Genomic DNA, 23,009 nt, shown 5'->3' with positions numbered 1-23,009 from the left:
TCCATCCATCCATATCTAATACATGTATCCATTTCAACTTAATTTCCTCCTCTTCAATGTTTACAACTAACTAGCTACTGAAGAGTAAACTCCTCCTTCTTACCCATATAATCTTATAAAAAGAAAAACAACTGTCCATTTAAAGCCCTATAAACCTTCAGAGATTATTGATTTCTAGGCACAAGAAAATCTGGAGAAACAAATGGAGCATCTTGCATTTTCCCAGGTCTTTATTTTTCAGACAATTTGATCCCTATGTAGTTCTTCTCATATTTGCATGATAACTGAGAGAGGTAGTTATCACAGTGCCACCATGCACAAAGGATGGGAAGACAGAGAGATGTTAAAACTTGTTTGGGGCCTCTAGATTGATGGAATAAGAGAACCTGAGATTGTTACTCCCTTGACCTAAGAATGACTCAGTACATTTACAGGCATGTGTACCTCTTTAAATCATTATCTTTGATAGTTTGTTATGTTTGAGGCCCCTCCTTTCCATAGTCTTTATTTGTCATCATTTGGGCAGTAAGTTATATCCTTTACCATTTAATTTACATACAAGGAAGAATTATTTCACCATGGAAAAGTTTAGGAATGAGAGGCTACATATGACAGCAGAAGGGCCAATCTATCAGCATCATTTGAGGCCTCCTGTCCACCACCCTTCCTCAGAAAGGCCTTGGTGAAGGAGGAGGGATTTGGACTCTAAAGTTTGTCTTTAACCTCATGTCTCTCAGCCTCACTGTATCGTGCTTCTATGAGGAAACTACATATTGTCATTATAGGGAGTAAATGGGTTTCTTTCCTTTCCCACAACACTCTGGGTCAAAACAACATTGTCTTACAGACAACTGGTTGCAAAGTAGACATCCTGACTAGAAGACTGATGATTATGGACTTTCTTTCTGAAGATGGAATCAGTAACTAGCCATGTATAGCTAAAGGGTAACTCAGCTTGTTAGTACCAATAGGAATTTCTTTTTTTCTATTCGTGTATTTATTCTCTTCCTTTTCCCATAAAAATCCTTCCTTCATCATATAATTGGGACACTATTTGGGTTTCTATTTGAATCTGTGCTCCTCAAACTGCAGTTCTTTTTGATTACAAATAAATGCTTGCTGCCTCTGACGAAAGAGGAGAGATAAGGAATATATAAAATGGAGTCACTGTAACTAAGCTGCTAAATTATTAACATTATGAAGACTGAGGCATGAGGAAAGACTTCATTTTTGTTCTAACTAGCCTGGGAACTTAAACTTTTGAACTTTTCAGTCCAGTGTCAATGCCTAGATATACATCTGGACATACATTAGACCTCCAGAAAACTCTCCGATTACCCCCTGAAGGACTCACATATCCAGGCCACCTGATATCTACCTTATATCTATTATCCAGACCACTGGATGTGATCAGATCCCCTAGAACCCATTCTCTAGACCTCCTGGCATCTAACACCCAGACTGCCTGATAACAAGCCTAGAACTAAGAATGCAGGACTGATTATTCTCAAGAATGCAATATTTTTACTATAAGAACTCTTAACTATAGTAAAAAAAAGAAAAAAAAAGAACCTTTTACTATAATTGTCAGCACTAGTGCATAAGTGCTATCAAAGAGAAGGGGAAACCATTTAAAACTTGGATTGATGTTGTAAAGATGATATTGACTGAAAGCATTAATAAAAGACATTCACCCTGTTAAATGACAGATTCCCACATGCACAAGTGCCGTCATGAAAATCCTTAATATTTATCACACTGAAGTTTGTTTTATATTTTATTTGAATGTAGCATTCCATTCTGCATAGGTATGCTCATCCTGCAGTGCACGGGTGCTGTCATCACTGACATGCACCCTAAACATTTCATACCTGGTAGAGACGCTATAAGCTAGATGTGCTTTTGGCTTTAATGGCCTCAGTGGTCAGTTTAATCAGACATAATGAAATGCTAAGAAAGCCAATTCATGCTACCGATTTGTATAAAGAAGCCAAATTATTAATTTGCTACAATAAATGTTACTATCAAGTACACTGAATACATGAATAGCTCTGGTAGGAAAATTGATTTCAGAACCTTGAAGAGCAGCCCGACTGTCAGAGCTGGAAGGGGTCTCAGGCATCATATAATTCACTCTCTTACCCCGTGGTCCAGAGACTAAGTTAATGATGGGTAAATAAGTGCTTACATGCTAGAGAGTAAGTCTTTTTTCCAGGAACCCAGAATTCATATGAGAATAAAAGCCTTCTTTTTATAATGAAAAATTGCTCCCTGATTTACAGGTTTCTCAGATTTACATTTCTGCGTGTCGAGTTTTGATAAAGTTAGAAGCCTTGCTAATAGGATCTTTGTTGTGCCCCACTGCCACCCTCGGCCAGGTGTCGGTGTCAGAGGTGAAGATGGTGGCTGAGGAGCAGTTTGGGGAACTCCTTGCCACCATGAGGAAGGCCCAGGCTGATGTGATGCTCTTCTTGGAGGAGAAGGAGCAAGCTGCTCTGAGCCAGGCCAATGGCATCAAGACCCACCTGGAGCACAGGACTGCAGAGATGGAGAAGAGCAAGCAGGAGCTGGGGAGGATTGCTTCCATCAGTAACACTGTCTTGTTCCTTGAGGTACAGGTGGTGGGGGTGGGAAGAGTAGGGGGGTTGGAGATGGAATGGCAGAGGCATCTACACAACTAACACCAGGGAACTAACTGGCAGATATGGGAATGGAATCGCTCTTTGATAAATGGGGCATAGGGAGTTGGGGGGACAGAGAGAAGCAGATCTTGATTCAGCAGAGTATAGGAGTACAGGAAGGGTAGTGAAGGTACTCCCAGTAGGAGACTGAAACCAAGTCATGGAGGTGAGTAATGCTTGAGGAGAGGTATGCTTCAGGAGAGCGAATAGTATGTGTGCAGGCGAGAGGTTTGAGAAAGCACAACTGTTTTGAGGAACTAGGTGCTTTCATAAATGATGGAAGATAAGGTGGCTGGGCCAGGTGGACATCTGGCTGTGAGAGAAGTCTGCTTTTTGTCAGGAAGTTCCAGGAACCAATGGAAGACTTCAGATGTGGGATTGATGACAAGTGTGCTTTAGAAACCACTCTGACAGTAGTAAGGAGGCTTGCCTGGCAAGGGTGAGATTAGAGACATGTTGCCTTTCAGAGAAGGCTACATGTACTGAGGTGATTGAGGAAGGCCCAGCAGAGAGGACAAGACTTTTTATTACAATATGCCATTATACATAAAGGCAAATGTCATTAAAAGTAGACCTGAACACATGTAATCTTCCAGGGAAGGAACACTAGGCTAGTCATAAATTCTGTTGTCCTGGATTTGTCACTAAATAGCTTCACAGTTTTTAGCAAATCAGTCTCTTTATTTATCACTTCCTTATTTATCAATCAGATCAGAGTAAGTAATTTCAAGTCTCCTTTAGATCTAATATTCCTAAATACAGATAATTTTTCTGGATTGCATTTTTGAAAAAAATTCCCTTCCAGTTACAACAAACGTAAATGTTCATTGTGGAAAAAATTGTAAAATATGGAAAAATATGAAGGAAAGCAATCATCCTTACTCCCACCGTCCAAAGATGGCCATAGTTGACCTTGTAATGATTGAGAGAAAGAGCAGCAGGTAAAGACAGACAAAAATATAGCAGAATGTTTCTTTGTCAGTTCTTTTGCTTTTCAATATCAAAACATGAAGAAACTGTGAATAAAAATTTGGCTTTCTATGTCATGAGTTTTCTCAAAGTTTTCCCAAATTATGTAAACAATTTCCCTTTATTTGTTTCTCTTTTTATCACTTTAACATAAAAACTTCAATCTGCACAAAATGTATTTTAGTATGTTAACTTATTTATTTTGGTTAAAAATAACTTTCTTTCCCCCAAATTATTAGCCAGCTGAAATGACACCATTTTTGAATAACCCATCCTTTCCCCCACTGATTTAAAATGCTACTTTTATCATGTATGGTACCAAATCTATACAGAGTAATAAATGTTTATCTATCTTTTTCTCTATCAGCTCTTTGGTTTGGACTTTTTCTTTTCTTCCACTAATCTATCTAGTTATTTTGATACAACTGTTTTCTTCATTAAGTTTTATGCTGTATCAGTCTGCTCTTTAATGTTTCAACTACATTTAAATTTTGATAATGTGTTACAGCTAAAAGCAACCTTTTCTGTCTGAGGACTTGTTTACACATCTTCTGAGTGCAGTACCATGTCCTCCATTCCCTATTGGGGCTTGTGTTCAAATTATTTAATTAATTAATTTATTTCTAACAACTGATAGCGTATTAAATCCTAAAGATATCAGTGTAGCAGGAATGTTACCTTCATTTGGGCAGTTGGCATAAAATGTCTTTTTGTTTTTCGGTTTCCAGTGCGGACTGTGTATTGGAGCTGCTTGTGGCATCTTTTTAAAAGCTCACTTCTCCAGTTAAAAAAAAAAGTGCTTTTTATGTTGTTAGATCCTGAGTTGGACATATTACATATTTTCTTTGTGAAGTGCATATTACCATCAACCAATTTTACAGTTGTATAAAGTGACATAATGAGACCAGCCTAGTTTAAGAAATACAGAAACCAAAGCAAGTTCTACCATGTTTCCTTTCCTGCAGGAGTATTGCAAGTTTAAGAACACCGAGGATAGCACCTTCCCTAGTGTTTACATAGGACTCAAGGATAAGCTCTCAGGCATTCGCAATGTCATCAAAGACTCCACCGTGCACTTAATCCAGTTGCTGCACAACTACAAGGAAAAGCTCCAGGAGTTTGCCAAGGAAGGTGAGAAGCTTTCTGTGGGCTGTGGTATGTGTGCCTCTCAGAGTGGTTGATGGAGCAGGTGACAGAGAGAGCCAGTGGAGGGAGAACAAAAAAATCATGGGAACATCTCATTTTCAAAGCCATCCTTTGGCTAGACTATGTTACTAACTGACACTTACCTTGATTTAATTTTATGATTGAGCCCAGAGAAGGTGAGTTAGCCACATCATGCAACTGGCTGGCATTTCAATGACCAGCTTCTCAGATTGCTAATGCCTGTACTTTTAAGTGAAATCCAAGTCAGTCTGGGATGTTTTTCAGCCTATTTTGCTTCATCCGTGAGAGAAACATGGTTCACAGAGCATTGGTTTTCTGAGACATGACTAGGCTCCAGCCCCTTCTTCCCCCAGGAAGCCCAGGGAAGACCTGCTTCTTAAATTCTCCTTACCATCTGGAACAGGTGGGCATTTACAACTCTCTGATTTTGTAGAGGAGTATGACATCAGAACTCAAGTATCTGCCATTGTTGAGCGCAAGTATTGGACCTCAAAACCTGAACCCAGCACCAGGCAACAGTTCCTCCAATGTAAGTTGTGAACAGCTCTCCTTTCTTTACTTATTAATGTCAGTGTAATGCTTTGCTAAAGCAAAAACTCCATCTCTCACATAGGTTTCAGGTTCTTGCAATCTCTGGTCTATTCCTAAATGAGTACATTTAAAATTTTTCAATTAAAAAAAAATTGAACTTTTCATTTTGAAACAATTTCAAACTTTTGAAAACATTGCAAAGTAGGACAAAGAATTCCCGTATACCTTCATCCAGCTTCTCCAAATGTTAACACTTTATATAACTACAGTACATTGATCAAAACCAGAGAATGAACATTGCCACAATATTATTAACAAAACCGCAGAATTTATTCATGTTTCAGCAAGTGTTCTAACCATTGTCCTTCTTCTAGCCTAAAGTCTGATCTAGGATCACAGATATTTCCATGCCTCCTTAGGTCTCTCTCAATCTGGGTCCAGTCTTTTTGTCTTTGGTGACTTTGGCACTTTCAAAGATCCTGGCTAGTTAACAATGGTTCCCTGTTAAGTTTTGCTTAGCCAGAATTGCATAACTCATTGTCCTATCATTATGTGGTATTGACTTGGTCAGTTTGCATTCTTAAAAACACTATATTTCCAATCAATACTTCATTATGATCAACAAGCTGATGTGGTTTCATCTCTTAGTAAAGAACAGACTGCATTGGTGTGTTCAAGGCTTATTTTTTTAGAATGTTTTTACTTTTCAATTACAGTTAACATACATTATATTAGTTTCAGGTATACGACATAGTGATTAGACATTTACATAACTTATGTGATCCCCGATAAATCTAGTACTCATCTGATACCATACATAGTTATTACAACATTATTGACTATATTCTTTATGCTATACTTTATATCCCCATGACTATTTTGTAATTACCAATTTGTAATTTTTAATCCCCTCCCCTTTCACCCAGCCCCCAACACCCCTCCCATCTGGGATCCATCAAAATGTTCTCTGTATCTACGAGTTTGTTTCTGTTTTATTTATTTGTTTATTTTGTTCTTAAATTTCACATTTAAGTGAAATCATATGGCATTTGTCTTTTTGTCTGTCTTGCTCCACTCAGCATAATACTCTTAAAATCCATCCATGTTTTTGCAGATGGTAAGATTTCATTCTTTTTTTTTTATGGCTGAGTATCATTCCATCATATATATATATATACCACCTCTTCTTTATCCATTTATGGACACCCAGGTTGCCTCCTGGAAGTCCTGGGTCCCCTTAAATGAGAAGAATATTATTGTTCAAAATCTGGATGTTAAGGATTGCCAAAGGAGTTGGTGGTGGGTAAATGTGCTGCTGTGGATACTGTTGGGGCTACTGGGGCTACTGTGTCCTTATTTTCTTCCAGGATGTGGTATCATTAACTACTAAGAATTTCTCTTACCAAAGGAGTTTGGAAAGCTCCAAGTTAATAAGATAATTTCTTAAATTAATGTATTTTTAAATAGCCTTTAATATGCTAATTCATTTGGCGAGTATATACTGAACATCTTCTCTGAGCTAGAACCCCAGGATAGAGTTCCACATAAAATGTAGATGTTGTAGATTAGAAGGAGGACAAGCATGAAACAAATTTAAAAATAGATTATTACACATCGTGATGAGTAGCATGAAATTGAAAAAGCCAGAGTACTCCGAGAGTCAGCAATGGGAAGGTAACTGATTCAGATCAAGGAGTCATAGAGAGCCTTTTTGAGGACATGAATTCTTAGCAACCTGAAGGGATCAGTAGTAATTACCCAGACTTAGGTTGGGGTGACAATTGCGTTGCAGAGGGAATGGTCTGTGCTAAAGCCCTGAAGTGGACTCAGTGTTAGGTCGGTCTGAGGTCAGGGTGCTGGAGTGTGGTGATCAAATGGGATTGGGCAGGAGACAAAGCTGAGACACAAGCAAGGGCCAATTATGCAGGGCCATGCAGGCTGGGGTGAGGAGTCATTGCCTTCTCTGAAGAGCAAGGGGCACCATTAAAGGGCTGTAAGCAGGGCAGCATGATTCACTTTAGCCTACACTCTGAAACAAGCACTGTGGCTCTCTCATGGGAAAAGTACGGAAGTGGGGCAGGGGAGAGCAACATGACCAGCAAGGAGCCTATTGCCCTAGTCTGGGCGAGATTTGGTGGTAGTTTAGATGGGGAATGAAGCAGTGTGCTAGAGAGAAGTGGGTGGTATCCACAAGGCTTGCTGCTGCCTGTGCGTGTGTGAGGAGGGATAAGGTAGGGGTGAGGATAAGGGCAAAAGAAATGTCGAAAATAACTTTAGTGTGATTTGAGCAGCTGGTTGTATGGAGGTGCTATTATTCTTTGGGACTGGGAAGAAAAAATGTGTGGGGAACTGTTTGAGAGTTCACCAGGCTAAATATTGGTCAAATATTAAAAAAAACAACAACTGAAGAATGGGTCAAATGTGGGTATATGAATGCCTGTTCCCCCAAAACCCTTGCTAACACTGGGTACATATTGGTTGCATGAATGAATGAGTAAATCAATGGATTTTTATTTCTCAGTTCAGCTCAGCAATAATACAGTAAATGCCAAGCAATTTGAGCTTCCGAAAGGATGGAAATGAAGTGACTATTAAAAGGGGTCTAGAATCACTTACTATTTGTATGTGTGGGTTTTCCCACCAAGCAATTCTCTGCAACACCAGCTGGGTGTCCTACAATTTAACTCAATTCTAACACTATCCACCTGGAGATAACATCAGATCCAACAGGCTAAAGGCTCAGTCCTACAAGATTTCTCTCATCCTACCTCAGGGAGTCATAGAGATCCTTTATGCCAATTGCGAGTAGTAGGTCCCCAGGTTATCCACAACTTCTGTCCGACTCAGCTACAAATCAGAGACTTCCAAAACCTCCTCAGGTTCAATTAATTTGCTAGAGCAATTTACAGATTCAGGGAAACTTCTACTGATGTTTACAAGTTTATTAAAGGATATGATAAAAGATACAGATAAGCAGCAAGCTGAAAAGATACATAGGGTGAGGTCTGAGAGGGTCCTGAGCTCAGGGGCTTATATCTCTGTGGAGTTGGGGTATGTCACTTCCCTGTGTGGATATGTTCACCTACCTGGAAGATCTTTGAACCCCCTGCTAATGGGATTTTTATGAAGCTTCCTCATGTAGGCACGATAAATTATTAACTCCATTTTCAGCTCTTCTCTCCTCTCTGGAGAGGTAGGGGATGGGACTGAAAATTCCAAGCTTCTAATCATGGCTTATTCTTCCCAGTGAGCAGCCCTCATTCAGGAGCCATCCAGGAGCCCACCCAAAACTGCCTCATTAAAACAAAAGATGCTCCAATCACCCAGAAAATTCCAAGGGTTACAGGAACTCTATGCCAGGAATGGGGGTGGGGAGCCCAAGTATGCATTTCTTATTATAAATTATAATATCACATTGTGTTCTCTGTTTTCTGGTTTTCACCCACCTGGTTTCCAGAGCCTAGGTAAACAGAGATCAAGGAGATGGATGTTTACTCATACTTTGGAAGCTGATCAGGTTTGAAGTGTTCTGTTTCAATCAGCTGTTGGTTTCTGACCTATTCTCCCTGACTTCTGTATCTCCGCAGATGCATGTGACATCATGTTTGACCCTGACACAGCACACAGATATCTCCGGCTGCAGGAAGACAATCGCAAGGTCACCAACACTACGCCCTGGGAGCATCCCTACCCGGACCTCCCCAGCAGGTTTGTGCACTGGCGGCAGGTGCTGTCGCAACAGAGCCTGTATCTGCACAGGTACTATTTTGAGGTTGAGATCTCTGGGGCAGGCACCTACATTGGCCTGACCTGCAAAGGCATTGACCGGAAAGGGGAGGAGCGCAACAGTTGCATTTCCGGAAACAACTTCTCCTGGAGTCTCCATTGGAATGGAAAGGAGTTCACAGCCTGGCACAGTGACACGGAAACCCCGATCAAAGCCAATCCTTTCCGGAGGCTGGGCATCTACGTCAACTTCCCAGGAGGGATCCTTTCTTTCTATGGCGTGGAACCCGATGCCATGACTCTGGTTCACAAGTTTGACTGCAAGTTTTCAGAGCCAGTCTATCCTGCCTTCTGGCTTTCAAAGAAGGAAAACAGCATCCGAATTGTGGATCTGGGAGAGGAACCTGAAAAGCCAGTCCCCACCTCAGCGGAAGCTGCTCTGTAGGCTCTAGGATCCATATTCCAGACTTTTGCTAACCACGATGATTGAGCTGCAGCTTGCATTAAGGGTGACTTGGGGATAGAAATCTCTGCCAGTGGTAGCTGGCGTTAGAAATCATGCGGGTCTGTGGAGGAGAATGGTGTCGCTTCTCCCTTTTGCTCCATGCTGTGCTATTCTCTGTGTTTGTAGTTATCTTCAGGTGCCAAGTCCCCCTCATTATTTTTGAGTGATATTCTCTGTCTACTCAGGTGAACGGCACACTGTGCCCAGAATTGGTAATCAGGAATCTTCAGAAAGAGCAAAAAAGATCATAGAGTAATCGTAATAAATTGCTAACTTTATTATCCATTTCCCATATCCCAGACACTGTTCTGAGTGCTTCTTATGCATCAAGTTACATGACTCTCATACAGTCTCATGGGTAGATGCTCATATCATCCCCAATTTGCAGGTGGGAAAACTGTTTGTTCAAGGATTTAGTTAACTTGCTCAAGGTCACTGTGGTTACATGGTGAGTGAGTGACAGAGCTGGGATTTAAACTGGGAGGGCTGACATTGAACATTTAACCAATATACCATGCTGCCTTCTTCATTAGATATGGGTGCTGTGTTTAATGGAATAAACTATATGATGAACTGCACAAATGGAAGGAAACAGCACCTTAAACCTTCCTCTCAGAGTTTGAAAATCTCTTTGCATTCTCCCACATCTGATAGGCTATGCAGCTGTGCAGTGTCAGAAAACTCACTCATTTTTTTTTGAGGGCGGGGCAGTGACAGCGAGAATTATAAGGAATGTATTAGTGGAGTCCAAGTCTTAGTCTTATGACCTCTGGAGAAGGGTCTTATTCCTCTCATCTGAAGTCACCTGGACTATGTGGACTTGTTTGATTTCTCATTCAAAGGACAGTTCTTCAAGTATTTGAGGGTCGTTCTCACACATGTCCTCCCAGGAAGTTTTTCACACTATATTTCCCACTTTTCTTGTTTTCACACTGCATTTCCCATTTTACTTCATGATTTCCAGACCACCCTCACCCCCCCCCCCCCATCATTTCATCCTCCTTTTAACAGATGTGCTCCATAAGATTAATGGTGAATGTTCATCAAACTTTTAGGCAAATGACAGCATAACCTGAGAACATAACCTGAAGCCCCTGTTGGAAATATAACTTCTCATTCTTTTCTTGTGACTGTGTCAAGGCAAGTCTGTTTACCCAGGCTGTTGTTCTCCCTGGAAAAGAGATGGATGAAAACCAGAAAGCATAAAATAAATGTGATATTATTTATAATAAAAATACCTACTTGGTCTCTACCCCTGGTTCCTGGCACAGAGCTCCTGAAACCCTTGTAATTTCCTAAATGATAAGAACACTAGGAGCATCTTTTGTTCTAATATTTGTTTTGTCTTTGACCAGTCTAATGTTCCTATCTCAAGAGTACTTTACTTCAGTATCGCTCGACTTGTTCCCAGAGACCCCATCTTATTATTTGTACCTGAAGATATATACAGTATAGGATTTGAATTTTTAAAAATTTGAATTTTATTGAACTTACTTTTTTACTTGAATTTTAAATTTCATCACATTATTGCTGCTTGCTGAGTTAGTTTTGATTCATAATTCTATTTACAATATATTAGCTCTCCTTCGCCTAGTATCAACTACAGAATTGTTAATCTTTTCTTTTTAAGTCTTGATTTTATTGATACATATATTTATTGGGATAGGACCAAATTCAAAATCTTGCAGCACTTGGTCAATATGCTCTGGATTTAGTTATTCAATAAATTGTGCTAACTGGTAGAACTGAACAATAATGTAGCCTGCCTTTTGCCCCTTTAACCATTGGACTTGAAGAAGGACTTTTTCAATGACAGGGATCAAAATAAGCTATGTCTTCTTTCCTTGCTGTGTCTGTCTAATAATGCTTTTAAAAGAGAAAATGAGGTACATGAAATATATTGAATTGGCCTGCTTTGTTTATATTGAATCCCTGTAGGTTGTTGGTGTGTGTCATGTTCTTTTCTAAATGCTCACAAACTATGTGATAAACCATTTTAGAATTCTGCTGTGGGTTAACATCAGGTTGACTAGTCTGTCGTTTCTAGAATCTGCTATATTTTTTAAAAATCAAGACAATTTTCTTGTCCTTATCTTCTATCATCCTCCCTAATTTCTCAAAGATTAATACCTGGTTTTTGGTCATATTGGTAAATTGTGTCTGCGTCATGAGATGTGATTTGTTTAGGCCAGAAATATTTGACTCATATAAAAGGAACCCTTTGGATGCTTCTTTACCTGCTGTGAACTTTGTTTCCCTGTCAGGTCTTTTTGTTTGTTTGCAGTTTCAAGACCGTTCTGCTTGATATAAAATATCAAAGCAAAATTGAATGTTAGGAATATTTGCCTTCTTTCTGTCGTTGCCTCAACTGATAGGCACATCTTTTTTCCGTTTTCTTGGTCCAAAAACTGAAAATTGCCTAAAACAAAAAAATTAACATTTTTTTCAAAGAGAGAACAAAGGCCTATTTTATATTCTCTGTCACTTCCCCCAAGCTGTCTGTGTGTCACTCTTCTGTGTTTACCCACCTTTATTTCTTCTTCAATTTTTTTTCATTTTGGAAAGAAAATCTGAACTCAGCAAGAGCTCCTTTTGGTGCCAGATTATTTTGTTCCATTACCAGACCACTTGTGATTGTAGAGTCAAAATGCAATTTTAGTCACTACATAATTTATTCTTGTGTCAAATTTTTGAAATCCAAAGGTATATGGCATTCTCTTCTAGGAATCTTACAAATTCTACATTTTAGAATCTTACAAATTCTACAATGTAAGAGTAAATTCCTACATTCTCCCAAGATTCACAATGAAATGATGAAATATGAACACTGGCTCAGTCACAGAGCCTTCATTCCTTCAACTTGGTTCAGCATGTTTTTGGAATGACTGTCCTCTATTCAATGTGTGTGGCATTTATAACGTGCAAGCCACTGTGCTAGTTGCTAAGATATAGTAATCTAGAAGATAACTAGCTGTGTCTTTTGATCAGAAGAAGTAGATTTAAATTGAAGCAAAAAGTGTTCATATGTGAAGAGTTAAATAAGAATCTACCATTTAAGACAATTATAGATGAGGAGGTACATGAAATTGATTCTTCATGTCCATGCCGTGGTGCAAACTTCTAATTTAACATTTTCTCGGGCCATGTTCAGTGACTGAGTTCTGTATTGTGTCATGGACTGACCTACTCCCTGGTTGCTCCCCATTTCTATAACTAACTGCCTTTATTCCAGGGGCCACCACTCTGGGCCAATTAACCTGATAGAAGATGGAAGGAAAAGTAGTGTGCACATTTCTTGCTTCTCCTAGCTCCCTCAGATTTGGGCACTGAATCCCCACCCTCCAAATCTGTTATGAGACATCATGGTGGTGGCACAAGAGCCCTTGCAGGAAGTATCTGATATCCACATGCAGGGCACACACTGTGGAGGTAGAGTGACTGGCTGTCCAGACTTTGCTGGAATATGCTTAGTCTTTATCTCTACTTCTGGTTTGCTCTGTGTTCTTGTAGAGAAAATTCTACCATCCGGCTGAAGGAAAATGACCAGGTACTGGAAAGGAAGAGGGGGAACAGGTCATCTAACAAGGACTGAGGGTCGTCATAGCAGTGATCAGTCATTTGAAGTTAAAAATTTCCCTCTAAATTAATGCCTTACATAATGGTTCTGATGATTACCTGAAAAGAGATATGTGTGTGTGTTTGTGTGTGTGTTTGTCTCATATAAAAAAATCTTAAAAAAATCCTACTAAGCTGCAATAACTATTTGGTGTCACAGCCTTTTCAAATTATAATGTCCGCTCCAGAAGTTTACATAAGAACTCTTGTTCTTTCTTCTGTACCAGTCATGTCCCTCAGACCCGTCTTCTCTTCTTCCTGCTCTTCTTTCTTTGGTTCAATCAGTTTAAAGCTTAATTTTGAAATTAAACTTTATTTCCTCACAGGATGCTCCAGGCTTTATGCTGTGAAATTAAGGCAGTGTGATTGGCTTCATGTGTCTGGTGGCTTCATGTGTCTCTGCCCTGGCACACTGGCCTTCACTGCTGGAAGTGCTGGCAGGACCCAGAGAAGCCTGGGTGGGGTGGCACGTGTGGAGGGAGATGGGGATTGCCTTAGAGGTCCCGGGTACAGAGGTCCCGGGTACTCAGAAGCAGACTCCTCATCTGTTTTATCCAGCGCTCTCTAGGGAGTGGGGAAAACCAAGATGACTAGTTCTGTGCATGAGCTCATTTGTCCTGTTAGTTGATTAAATCAATTTTGAGTGAACAATAATCCCCAAAATATTGGATCTGCTTGTTAGTAAGTTTGCTTACTCTTGAATGACCAGTGTTCCCATTTGGCAATATTGTTCATTTCATTGTTCTCATATGTTCTTCAATTTAGTTTTCTTTTTGTCAAATAAATTCTGTGCTTACCTCAGTAGCCATGGCTAATACTGGTCAGGGCCAGTATCCCATTCTGTATCCCAGCTGTATGGATGGGGGACAAGGCTGCCAGGTTAACATTTTTCTTTTTATTCTTTTTCTCATTTTGTCTTCATCTTCTTTTCTACCACCCTTTCTCTCTCTCTNCTCTCTCTGTTTCTCTCTTTCCTCATTTCTTCCATTTTTGCTGTTCTTGACCTGCTCCTCAAAGTGACCACCGGAACACTGGAGATTCTCGGTCTGCATCTCAGGGGAGCTTCACCCCAGACTGCCAAGTCCTATTTCCACTGGAATGTATTAATCTTTCAACCTGGGCATGCTACCAGTGGTATTTGTCTTTCTCAACCATTCTGGGTTTCAGTTTACCCATCTATAAAATGGGGCATTAGACTTCCTACCTGTCTCTCAGAGTCATCCAGCCCTAAAGGCTGGCCTTCTTCTTATTCACAGTGTATCGGTGGTCACATTTGTATCCTTAACCAATGCATCATGTTTTCATCCATGATAAATGTATAATTAGAGCCTACAAAAAGCTATTAAAGCTACTGTGGTATGATTTTTAGGGCCTATATAAAATATAAATGAGATAACTGTCACATAGAAGCCCTCACTATCTCTGGTAACTTTCTAAGCACAAATAAGAACATATAATAGCATATTCAGCTGGTTATATCTATCAGAGATTTTGGGTCCTCTTTTTCTCTTCAAATACTCCTTTGGCTACCATGTTCCTTTGTTGAAGTCTTGCTGACGTCCTCAGGTATTCACTGAAAAGCTTCGATTTAAAAAAAAAAAGATTAATGAGAGTAAAAAGGGCTTTAGAATTTGGGGTACCATTTTGGATACCATTTCCCATTTCTCATCTCATTTAATCTTTTCTGCCCTGTGAGATAGATAACATGTTCTCTTTCATGGAATAAAGGTGAAAAAACTGGTGGCTCAGAAAGGTTAAAAAACTTAGTCAATGACACTCAATAAGTTTTGAAAGAATTAAGCATTATGTTTATTTCTGAAATGAAGTCATGTTCACAGATTTTGAGACACGGCATAGCTTACATCGGTAGTTCTCAAAGTGTGGTTTCCTGACCAGCAGCATTAGCACTACTAGAGGACTTATTAGAAATACAAATTGTTGGGCTCCAGCTTAGACATACTGATTCAGAGACTCCTGGGTGGGGTCCAACACTGTTTTCACGAGGCCTTCAGGGATCCTGATGCACATTTAGGTTTGAGAACCACTGGTTTACATCTATTCTCTTTATCCTGTTCTGCTCTTCCACCACCAATAGCAAGTGCCTACGAATTTTAGTACAAGCAAGAAGTCATTTTTGGCTGCCCCAAAATGACAGAGAGTACCCTGTCTCTTTTGGGATTCAGCTGTTTCAGCTAGATTGAGAACTTTTCTGTGCTCTCTCAGTTCTCCCCTTTCTGGATAATAAAACATTTGTAGCCAATGCCCCTGTTTCCCACCTGCTTCTTTTAAAGCCAAAGGGCAAATTGGCAACCTGGAAACTCACTCATTTCTCATGAACAAAGACTTTTCTCATTTAACTTGATCCATTTACAAGTGTAAATCCATACGATGGGAAGGCGATGGATAAAACATGACAGTTTCCTCATTTTCCCTAATGAGAGCAGTAGAATAGTCCTCTCTTATCCACAGTTTTGCTTTTTGCAGTTTCAGTTACCTGCAGTCAACCATGGCCCACAAATATTCCATGGAAAATTCTAGAAATGAACAATTCAATTTTAAATTGGTGCCCATCTGAGCAGTATGATAAAATCTTATGCTGTCCTGCTTCTTCCCTACTGAGATGTGAATCATTCTTTTGTCCAGTGTCTCCATGCTATATATGCTACCCTCCTGTTAGTTACTTAGTAGCTATCTTGGTTATCAGATCAGTTATCAGATATTTTGAGAGAGCGAGAGAGAGACTACATTTACATAACTATTATTACAATATATTGTTATAATTGTTCTATTTATTGTTAGGTGTTGCTGTTAATCTCTCACTGTGCCTAATTTATAAATCGAACTTTATCGTAGGTATGTATATATAGGAAAGAACATAGTATATACAGGCTTTGGTACTATCTATGGTTTCAGGCATCCACTGGGGAGTTTTGGAATGTATCTCCTATGGATAAAAGGGTGACTACTTTATTTGTATAGCTCTTCGCATATTATAAAGTGCCTTTTCAAATACATCCATTCATTTGATCCTGGCACTAGCCTGTGAGAGCTAGGTTGAATTATGATCTCCATTTTATGGAAAGTGAGCAGGCCAAGAGCAGAAAATGAATTATCCAGGGGTATGTAGCTGAGCTGTAGCACAGCTTGGCTTTGTTCCACATGCTTCTACTCTGGACCCTGAGCCCTTACCCACCTTCCCACTGGCAGAACCAGGGCAGGTAGCTTTGCGTGAGAATCAGCAGAACCTCAGGTGCAGTGTTAAGCAAAGAGCAGAACTGGGTAGGGGAGAAGCAGCAACTACACCTGCTGGGGCTCTCTAAACCATGTGAGAGAGTGAGAAAAGAAAGTGGAGATTTGGAGTGGTATGGGAAGAGAGTTTAATTAGAATTATAAACAAAGCAGAATAATAGAGGGCAGAAAGGAAAGCTAGGGGACTGACCTTCAGGCTACTGGTAGCCTGAATATTTGAAAAAGCTCTAGATGTATTTCGCAGCTGCAGAGTCTTCCTCTGAGAAATATTTTGCCTGCCTGCCTTTTTGGATACCACCAATGACATTTTCCCACTACTGGCTTATCCCACCTGGTCATCTTGTCCTGTCTTCCACCACGGCCACTTTCTAGACTCTAACACCAGATCCCAAACAGCTTCAACTGGGCCAGATAAGATGCTCTGTGTGTGTTCTTGTGTGTGCACACATGTGTGTACATGTGTGCCTGTAGTGGCGGTGAGTGGAAAGAGGAGGCAGCAGAAGTAAAGTAGCAGAATGCTCTCCTACTTTAATTAATGTAATCCTCACAATACATCTCCCTGCAGGGTAGGAAGGACCATGTGTTGAATAAGGAAAGGGGGCTCAGAGATGCTTAAGTAGCTTGTTCAAAGCCACACCTCTGGTAGGAAGCAGCAATGGGATTCCACCTGGTCGCTCTGACTCCCAAGTTTGTGTCCCTCCACTGAGCCACAGTTGGACCCTAAACATGAAGTAAAGGCTGAGTTGGGTGGGTAAAACTGCTTCTTTGCTATATGTTAACCTCCACATTAAAATCCTAATTTACTTAGACCCTTGAAAACTTTTAGTTTGTAGCACTTTTGGGGGTGATGTGCTCCCCCCACCCCCAGCGCCTTATATATGCAAGTGCTCTGCTTTGGGCTTCTCCCCTCCTGACCACCCACCCTCCTTTGTCTGGCCTTCCTGATAGATTAGATGCTAATCTGTTCTTGCCTTTTAGATATCTCTCCAGATAGAAGAGGTTGAGCTGTTAGAACTATCCTAGTCTCCAGTCTAATTCCTGTCCCCAACCCCGACCCTTGTTCCAGACTGCCATTGCAAACCAACTCTGGCAATGATTTCCAATGCCTTTCTCTAACTGTGCCAGGTCTCCAGATGTGAGCACTAGAAATGCTCACAGTATTGCAAACCTTTTTGTTTAATCTGGAGTAATGACAATAATAACAACAGTAATGGTGACATTGTTCTCACACATTTGATCTAATCCTAGAAGGTAGCTATAATTTTCATTACCCACATTTAGCTCTGCCATCCTCATTAGTAAGGTGGAGAAACTGAAGCTCAGAGAGGCCAGGTAGCTTATTCAACATCATACAGTTCCTAAGTACCAGAATCAGTGTTTGCACCTAGTTTTGTCTGAAGTAAAATGGCCTCAGTGCACCTTCAAAATTCTTTCCTGGGCTGCCCAACATTTGCCAGGGCATTTTGGCTGCAGTGGTGAGCAGGATGGCTATTAATTGGTAGTAGTTTATTATAGTAATTTTTTCCAATTTAGCATTATTTATTAGCTATTTTGAAAAATGTCAGATCTATGAGAAGCTGAAATAGAAGAACGAACATTTATATACTCTTCACTCGCATTCATCAATTATTCAGCATTTTGTTAGATTTGCTTTTTCTCTTTCTCTCTCTGTGTATATATACACACATAAACACATCACATATATGTTTATGTGTGTGCGTGTATAGTGGAAACTTTTGAGAATTATTTACAGACATCCATCTTGGATATGTCGGCACTTAATAGTGATTTTCAAACTGTTTTCTGTGGATTCTAGGTTCCTTGGAGCAGCTGATAATTTAAACTTTGTGGATTTTGAAGCTGATAGAAGACAGTATTTGTTATTTTTAGCTTCATGTTTAAATGTTTTGTCTTCATCAGATAGCCCCATTGTTCTCAATAATTGCCTTGTTAATAATTGCCTTACTTGTTCAAAAGTAAACTTTTGAACTTATAAAATAAATTTATACTGATATAATATCACTTTTTCCTGTTATGTAATGAGCTTTTGCAGAAGATATAATTTGCAAACAGGATTTCGCTATTAAAAATGTTTGAAAAATCCAGAGCACTTGCTCTCTTCTTGAGTCAAAACTGACAACAGAAGCTTTCTGTGGGGGAGCCTCTAGTGGCCATGTGCATCCATAGATTGGCTTTAATGGCCCAAGTCATCACTCCTAATGGATCATAAACCAGGGCTAAAAGGTAAAGATCTCGTGAAATAGGTAAGCCATGTTCATGTCATTTTTCTTTTAAAAACCACGTACATACACACTCATTATTTCTTTACATGCATCTCATTGTTTAGACATACACACATAAGAACATCCTAGTGGACACTGATTGTTTGACTTCTCAGAATAGTGATTCCAATTACAACGATACCAATGAAAACAATGGGACAATCGTTAGCATTTATTGAGGGCTAAATATGTACCAGGCAATCATCTAAGTGATTTGCATATAGTAGCTCATTTAATCCTCACAAAGACTCTATGAAGTAGGAACTAACTGTTGTCTCAATTTTTCAGGTGAGGGAAGTAAAGCAGAGAGGATTAAGTAATGTACTTGTGTGCACAGAGCTAGTAAGCAGGTGGGCTGGGGTCCAAACCCAGGAATCTGGCCCAGACCCCACACTCTTCATTGCTAAGCTGTACTGCCTCCTAGACACAAGGGTGGGTGTGTGACTGAGGTTGGAAGTCCCCAAATACATTCTTAGGCCCAATGAAAATTCTTCCTCTAAGGAGTGCTTCCCTGAAGAGGTTTCTGTTTGCATTCTGAAGCAATTAAATAACTTAAATTTATATTAAACATTTGTGTTTTTATTTGATGATAAGTTAAGAAAATAAATGTAAACATATTCAGGATCATTGGGATAGCCACCTTATAACCAAACAGCTATAAACATAAGAAGTTACATCTAATTTTATATTCAGAAATATTTCAAAGTCATTAACAACAATAACAATAATTAAAGCTCAATACCAGCCTCTAAAATATTTTTTTTCCTTTAAAAGTGGTTTATATATTACTTAAATTTGATTAACACTATTTTTATTGTTCTAGAAATGAGATGACCAGCTCTTTCAGAATATACAGCAACTGCCTCCACTTGAAAGTACCAGGTTTAGGAGATTTACGGTAAAGCCATGTTTCCTAGGAGGTCAGTACAAAAAGCCAGACTTCTACCGGCAGTTTCTGGGAGAGATAAGCTTTCCATCCATTTCAGTGGTTTATTTTTTTCTCTGGGAGATGTTTATAACAGAAAAGGCTCAAGTGGGATATTTATCACCTTCTCCTGTTCCTCTGGTGTTTGGTGGAGTTGACCACAGGCAAGGATAAAATGAGCTGGTCGTCTCAGGATGATGGAAAACCTGGAATCAAGGCTCAAGAATGCCCCCTATTTTTGCTGTGAGAAGGGAAACGATTCTGTCCCCGTGTGCCAGAAGTGTGAAACATGTGTCTTGGCTTGGAAGATCTTCTCTACCAAAGAGTGGTTCAAAAGGATTGGCGAGATATCGCAGAGGAGGTTTCTAGTTAGCATCCTGGAGCAGTTAGATAGCTTATATTTGTTACACTATTTTCAAAATATCCTTCAGACCACACAGGGGAAGGATTTCATCTACAACAGGTCCCGGATCAACCTCAGCAAGAAGGAGGGGAAAATCGTGAATTCCTCCTTGAACCAGATATTAGATAAAACATTAGAACAGAAGATGAGGGAGATATTGTACTGGTTTGGGAACAGCACCCACCGGACTAAGGCAAATTATACACTCTTGCTGCTGCAAATGTGTGACCCCAAGTTATTGCTCACTGCTGCTGATGTCATCAGAGTCCTGTTTCAGAGAGAGTGGAAGAACATTTCAGGTAAATAAGGACACAGGTAGAGGAGACCAGAGGGCCCCAAAGACTAGGGAGCCAGGCTTCAGGAGGCTGTAAAGAGACCTGGGGTATTGTGAAACTTATGCAGATGAGGATTTTCTAGAAGGCAGGATAGAGTTCTTTGTCCTGACACACAATCTTGTTTATCAAAAGAGAAATTGTTGAATGTGACTTCCTTCTAGAAAATGACAAATAGCAAATGTAGAAAGTTGTACAGAACTTTTAACTGTCAAGCATTTAAAGTAGATTTCTGCATTTCTTTGGCCCAGAAATGGTTGGTCTGAGTTTCTATTACTGAAGGCTGGTATGGCTTCTGCATTAGTGAGCTAGGGATTGGACTGGGCTTGGGAGGGATGAATTGTTTTGCCCTTCACCTTGCACTGCACTGAAACCAGACCAACAGGTAAAAACTTAAGGCTTTTTTTTTTCTTTTCATTCCTTCCACCATATTCCTTGTTCACACATAAAAACCAAGCTTGAAGTGGAGTTTATCCAAGGCTAGAGATAGCAAAAGGGCTAAATAAGGTTAGCACAGTAGTTCTCAAATTTTAGCTTGTATTAGAATTCCTGGTAGGGCTTATAAAAACACAGATGGCTGGGCTCTCTCAGAGCTCCTGACTCAGCAGGTCTGATAAGTTGCATTTCTAACAAGTTCCCAGCTGTTGCTAACATTGCTGATCTGGTGACCTCGCTTTGAGAGCCATTGATCTAGGGTGTTGGTGAGATCTTGGAAATGTTTGGCCAGCTCAATCAAGGAAGCAAAAGAAACCAGAAAGGAGGCGAGAGTTAGAAGATCCAGGGGAATCTGGGAGTAGAAGATCCAGCATGGGGAAGCACAGGTTTAGTCAAGGTGGGAGAAAGCTGGGAGGGAGAGGTCAGATGGAAGAGTTTCAGTTTGAGCTCTTGAAGGATGGGAATTCCTAATGTCCATGAGACCTAATTTGTGGTTATCATTGTAGACTAATTGTATCCAAAAGAATTTTAAGAATAGATAACCTAGGCAGTGGTCTCCAACCTTTTTGGCACCAGGGATCAATGTTCCTGTGAGAATCTAATTCCTGATGATCTGAGGTGGAACTAAGGTGGTGATGCTAGTGCTGGGGAGTGGCTGAAAATGCAGATGAAGCTTTGTTGGCTTGCCTACCTGCCGCTCATCTCCTGCTGTGTGGCTCTGTTCCTAACAAGCCACTGGCCAGTACTGGTCTGCAGCCTGGGGGTTGGGGACCCCTGACCTAGGGGACAATTAGATCCTGATGTATGCCACTTTTAGAGAACCCTACAAATAGATTAGAGATCAACCAGCCCGGCTCTTTAATTTTATAGATGAGGGATCCAAAGTTCAGGGAATCTGAGTAATTGGCATAGGTCACCTAGCAGGAGTTTGAAAACCAGGACTCCCCTCCTGAATACCTTCCACTGTGCAACACTATTCCCCACCCCAAACGAGGACAGACTACCGTATGCCTGACTTGTACAAGCACATGCATTATTTTGTGGTTCTCTCAAAGGCTTTTATCACCCTCTATAGCAATCAACTACTTATATTGGAGTAAGATTGTGCAAACTTCTCCTTTTCCTAGGGGAACTTCTCTTTTAAAAAGTTAAATTTTGTGTTTTGGTGAAAGGTTAATTATTTATATCATTGAAGAAAATTAAGCCGGAGCTTCGAAAAAGCAGTGCCTCTTCCAGCTCCTGCCGATAGCACTCTCACACTCTCTCCTCATGTACAGAGCTGTGATAAATTTTGTATTAGAGGTGGGTTGGCAAAATCTAATGAGCTTTCTGTGATTTTTGCATAGAAACTCAGAGGTCCTAAATAAAAACAGACATAACTGGCCTGGTCCATTTTATGTAGATTTAAAAGAAACAGGTAGAAATGAAACCATTTCTCTTTATCGCCTTTTCCTCCACACACATGCTTAAAGTGCAACCTTGTCTTGATCTTTTGTTTTTCAGGGCTCGAACAAGACTCTAATCATATGTTTTTCTTCCCTGAGAAAGATTATGACCCCAAGTCTGAGATCTCACATGTCTACTGGGCAGCCAGAACCAGGAACACATCCTTCCCTTTGTCCAAAAATTCAAGAAAAGAAAACTTGCTTGAAAATGTGGGGGGAGCATCTAATACTGGTAAGTCGGCTTGTAGTGAGAAAGCCAATAGGTATGAGATTGGGAAGTACCATTGGAATCAGAGGGGCTGGTAAGGCAATAGCATCTGGGGATAACAGATTTGGAGAATTAACATTCATTTTTCACATATGGTTGTTGAGCTCTCTGATATTTATTTCCTCATTTAATCTCACATCTGGGAAGGGGAGAAGGAAAAATTAACATCAGTCAGTATGACCCTAAAGTCCATGTTTTCACCTCTTCAGCATGCTGCCTCTGAGGGACATCTGAAAACAGAGTCCAGGAAGGAAACTCTTAAGGGCTTCTTTGGAAGTCTCTCTCTTTCCCAGGCCACAGTCCCTTGTCTAGTCCCTGACCTCTGACTTGGTGGGCACCTCTAGAATTCAACCTACTGGTTTCGAAAAATTCAATGGGTATTTTTGCATCATTGAATTCAGTCTTAAGGAGGAAATAAAAGCAGTGGGAAATTTGGGTCCTGACCTCAAGGCCCTGCTAAGTTGGTATTCAAAGCA

General features: G+C 40.2%; 2 protein-coding genes across 6 annotated transcripts in view; both read left to right on the top strand.

Moving 5' to 3' along the window:
• TRIM16 (tripartite motif containing 16) overlaps positions 1-11,805 on the top strand; it is an 18,660-nt gene extending 6,855 nt beyond the window's left edge. For both annotated transcript variants that reach the window (XM_039847413.1, XM_039847412.1), the window contains 4 exons: positions 2,379-2,612; positions 4,616-4,781; positions 5,251-5,346; positions 8,936-11,805. In XM_039847413.1, coding sequence (XP_039703347.1) covers positions 2,379-2,612; positions 4,616-4,781; positions 5,251-5,346; positions 8,936-9,519 — 1,080 coding nt within the window. In that variant the 3' untranslated portion in view covers positions 9,520-11,805. The remainder of the gene's footprint in view (positions 1-2,378; positions 2,613-4,615; positions 4,782-5,250; positions 5,347-8,935) is intronic.
• A 371-nt stretch (positions 11,806-12,176) lies between these two features.
• FBXW10B (F-box and WD repeat domain containing 10B) overlaps positions 12,177-23,009 on the top strand; it is a 52,328-nt gene continuing 41,495 nt past the window's right edge. For 3 of the 4 annotated variants that reach the window (XM_039847410.1, XM_039847408.1, XM_039847411.1), the window contains exons 1-2: positions 12,177-20,352; positions 22,324-22,497. In XM_039847410.1, the coding sequence (XP_039703344.1) occupies positions 19,845-20,352; positions 22,324-22,497 (682 nt within the window). In that variant the 5' untranslated portion in view covers positions 12,177-19,844. The remainder of the gene's footprint in view (positions 20,353-22,323; positions 22,498-23,009) is intronic. The other variant, XM_039847409.1, reaches the window with a different exon arrangement.

The sequence above is a fragment of the Pteropus medius genome, unplaced genomic scaffold (genome assembly GCF_902729225.1).
Source record: "Pteropus medius unplaced genomic scaffold, Ma_sr-lr_union100, whole genome shotgun sequence".
Classification (NCBI taxonomy): domain Eukaryota; kingdom Metazoa; phylum Chordata; class Mammalia; order Chiroptera; family Pteropodidae; genus Pteropus; species Pteropus medius.
The sequence above is the reverse complement of the archived record's forward strand: the minus strand, read 5'-3'. Positions and strand labels throughout refer to the sequence as shown.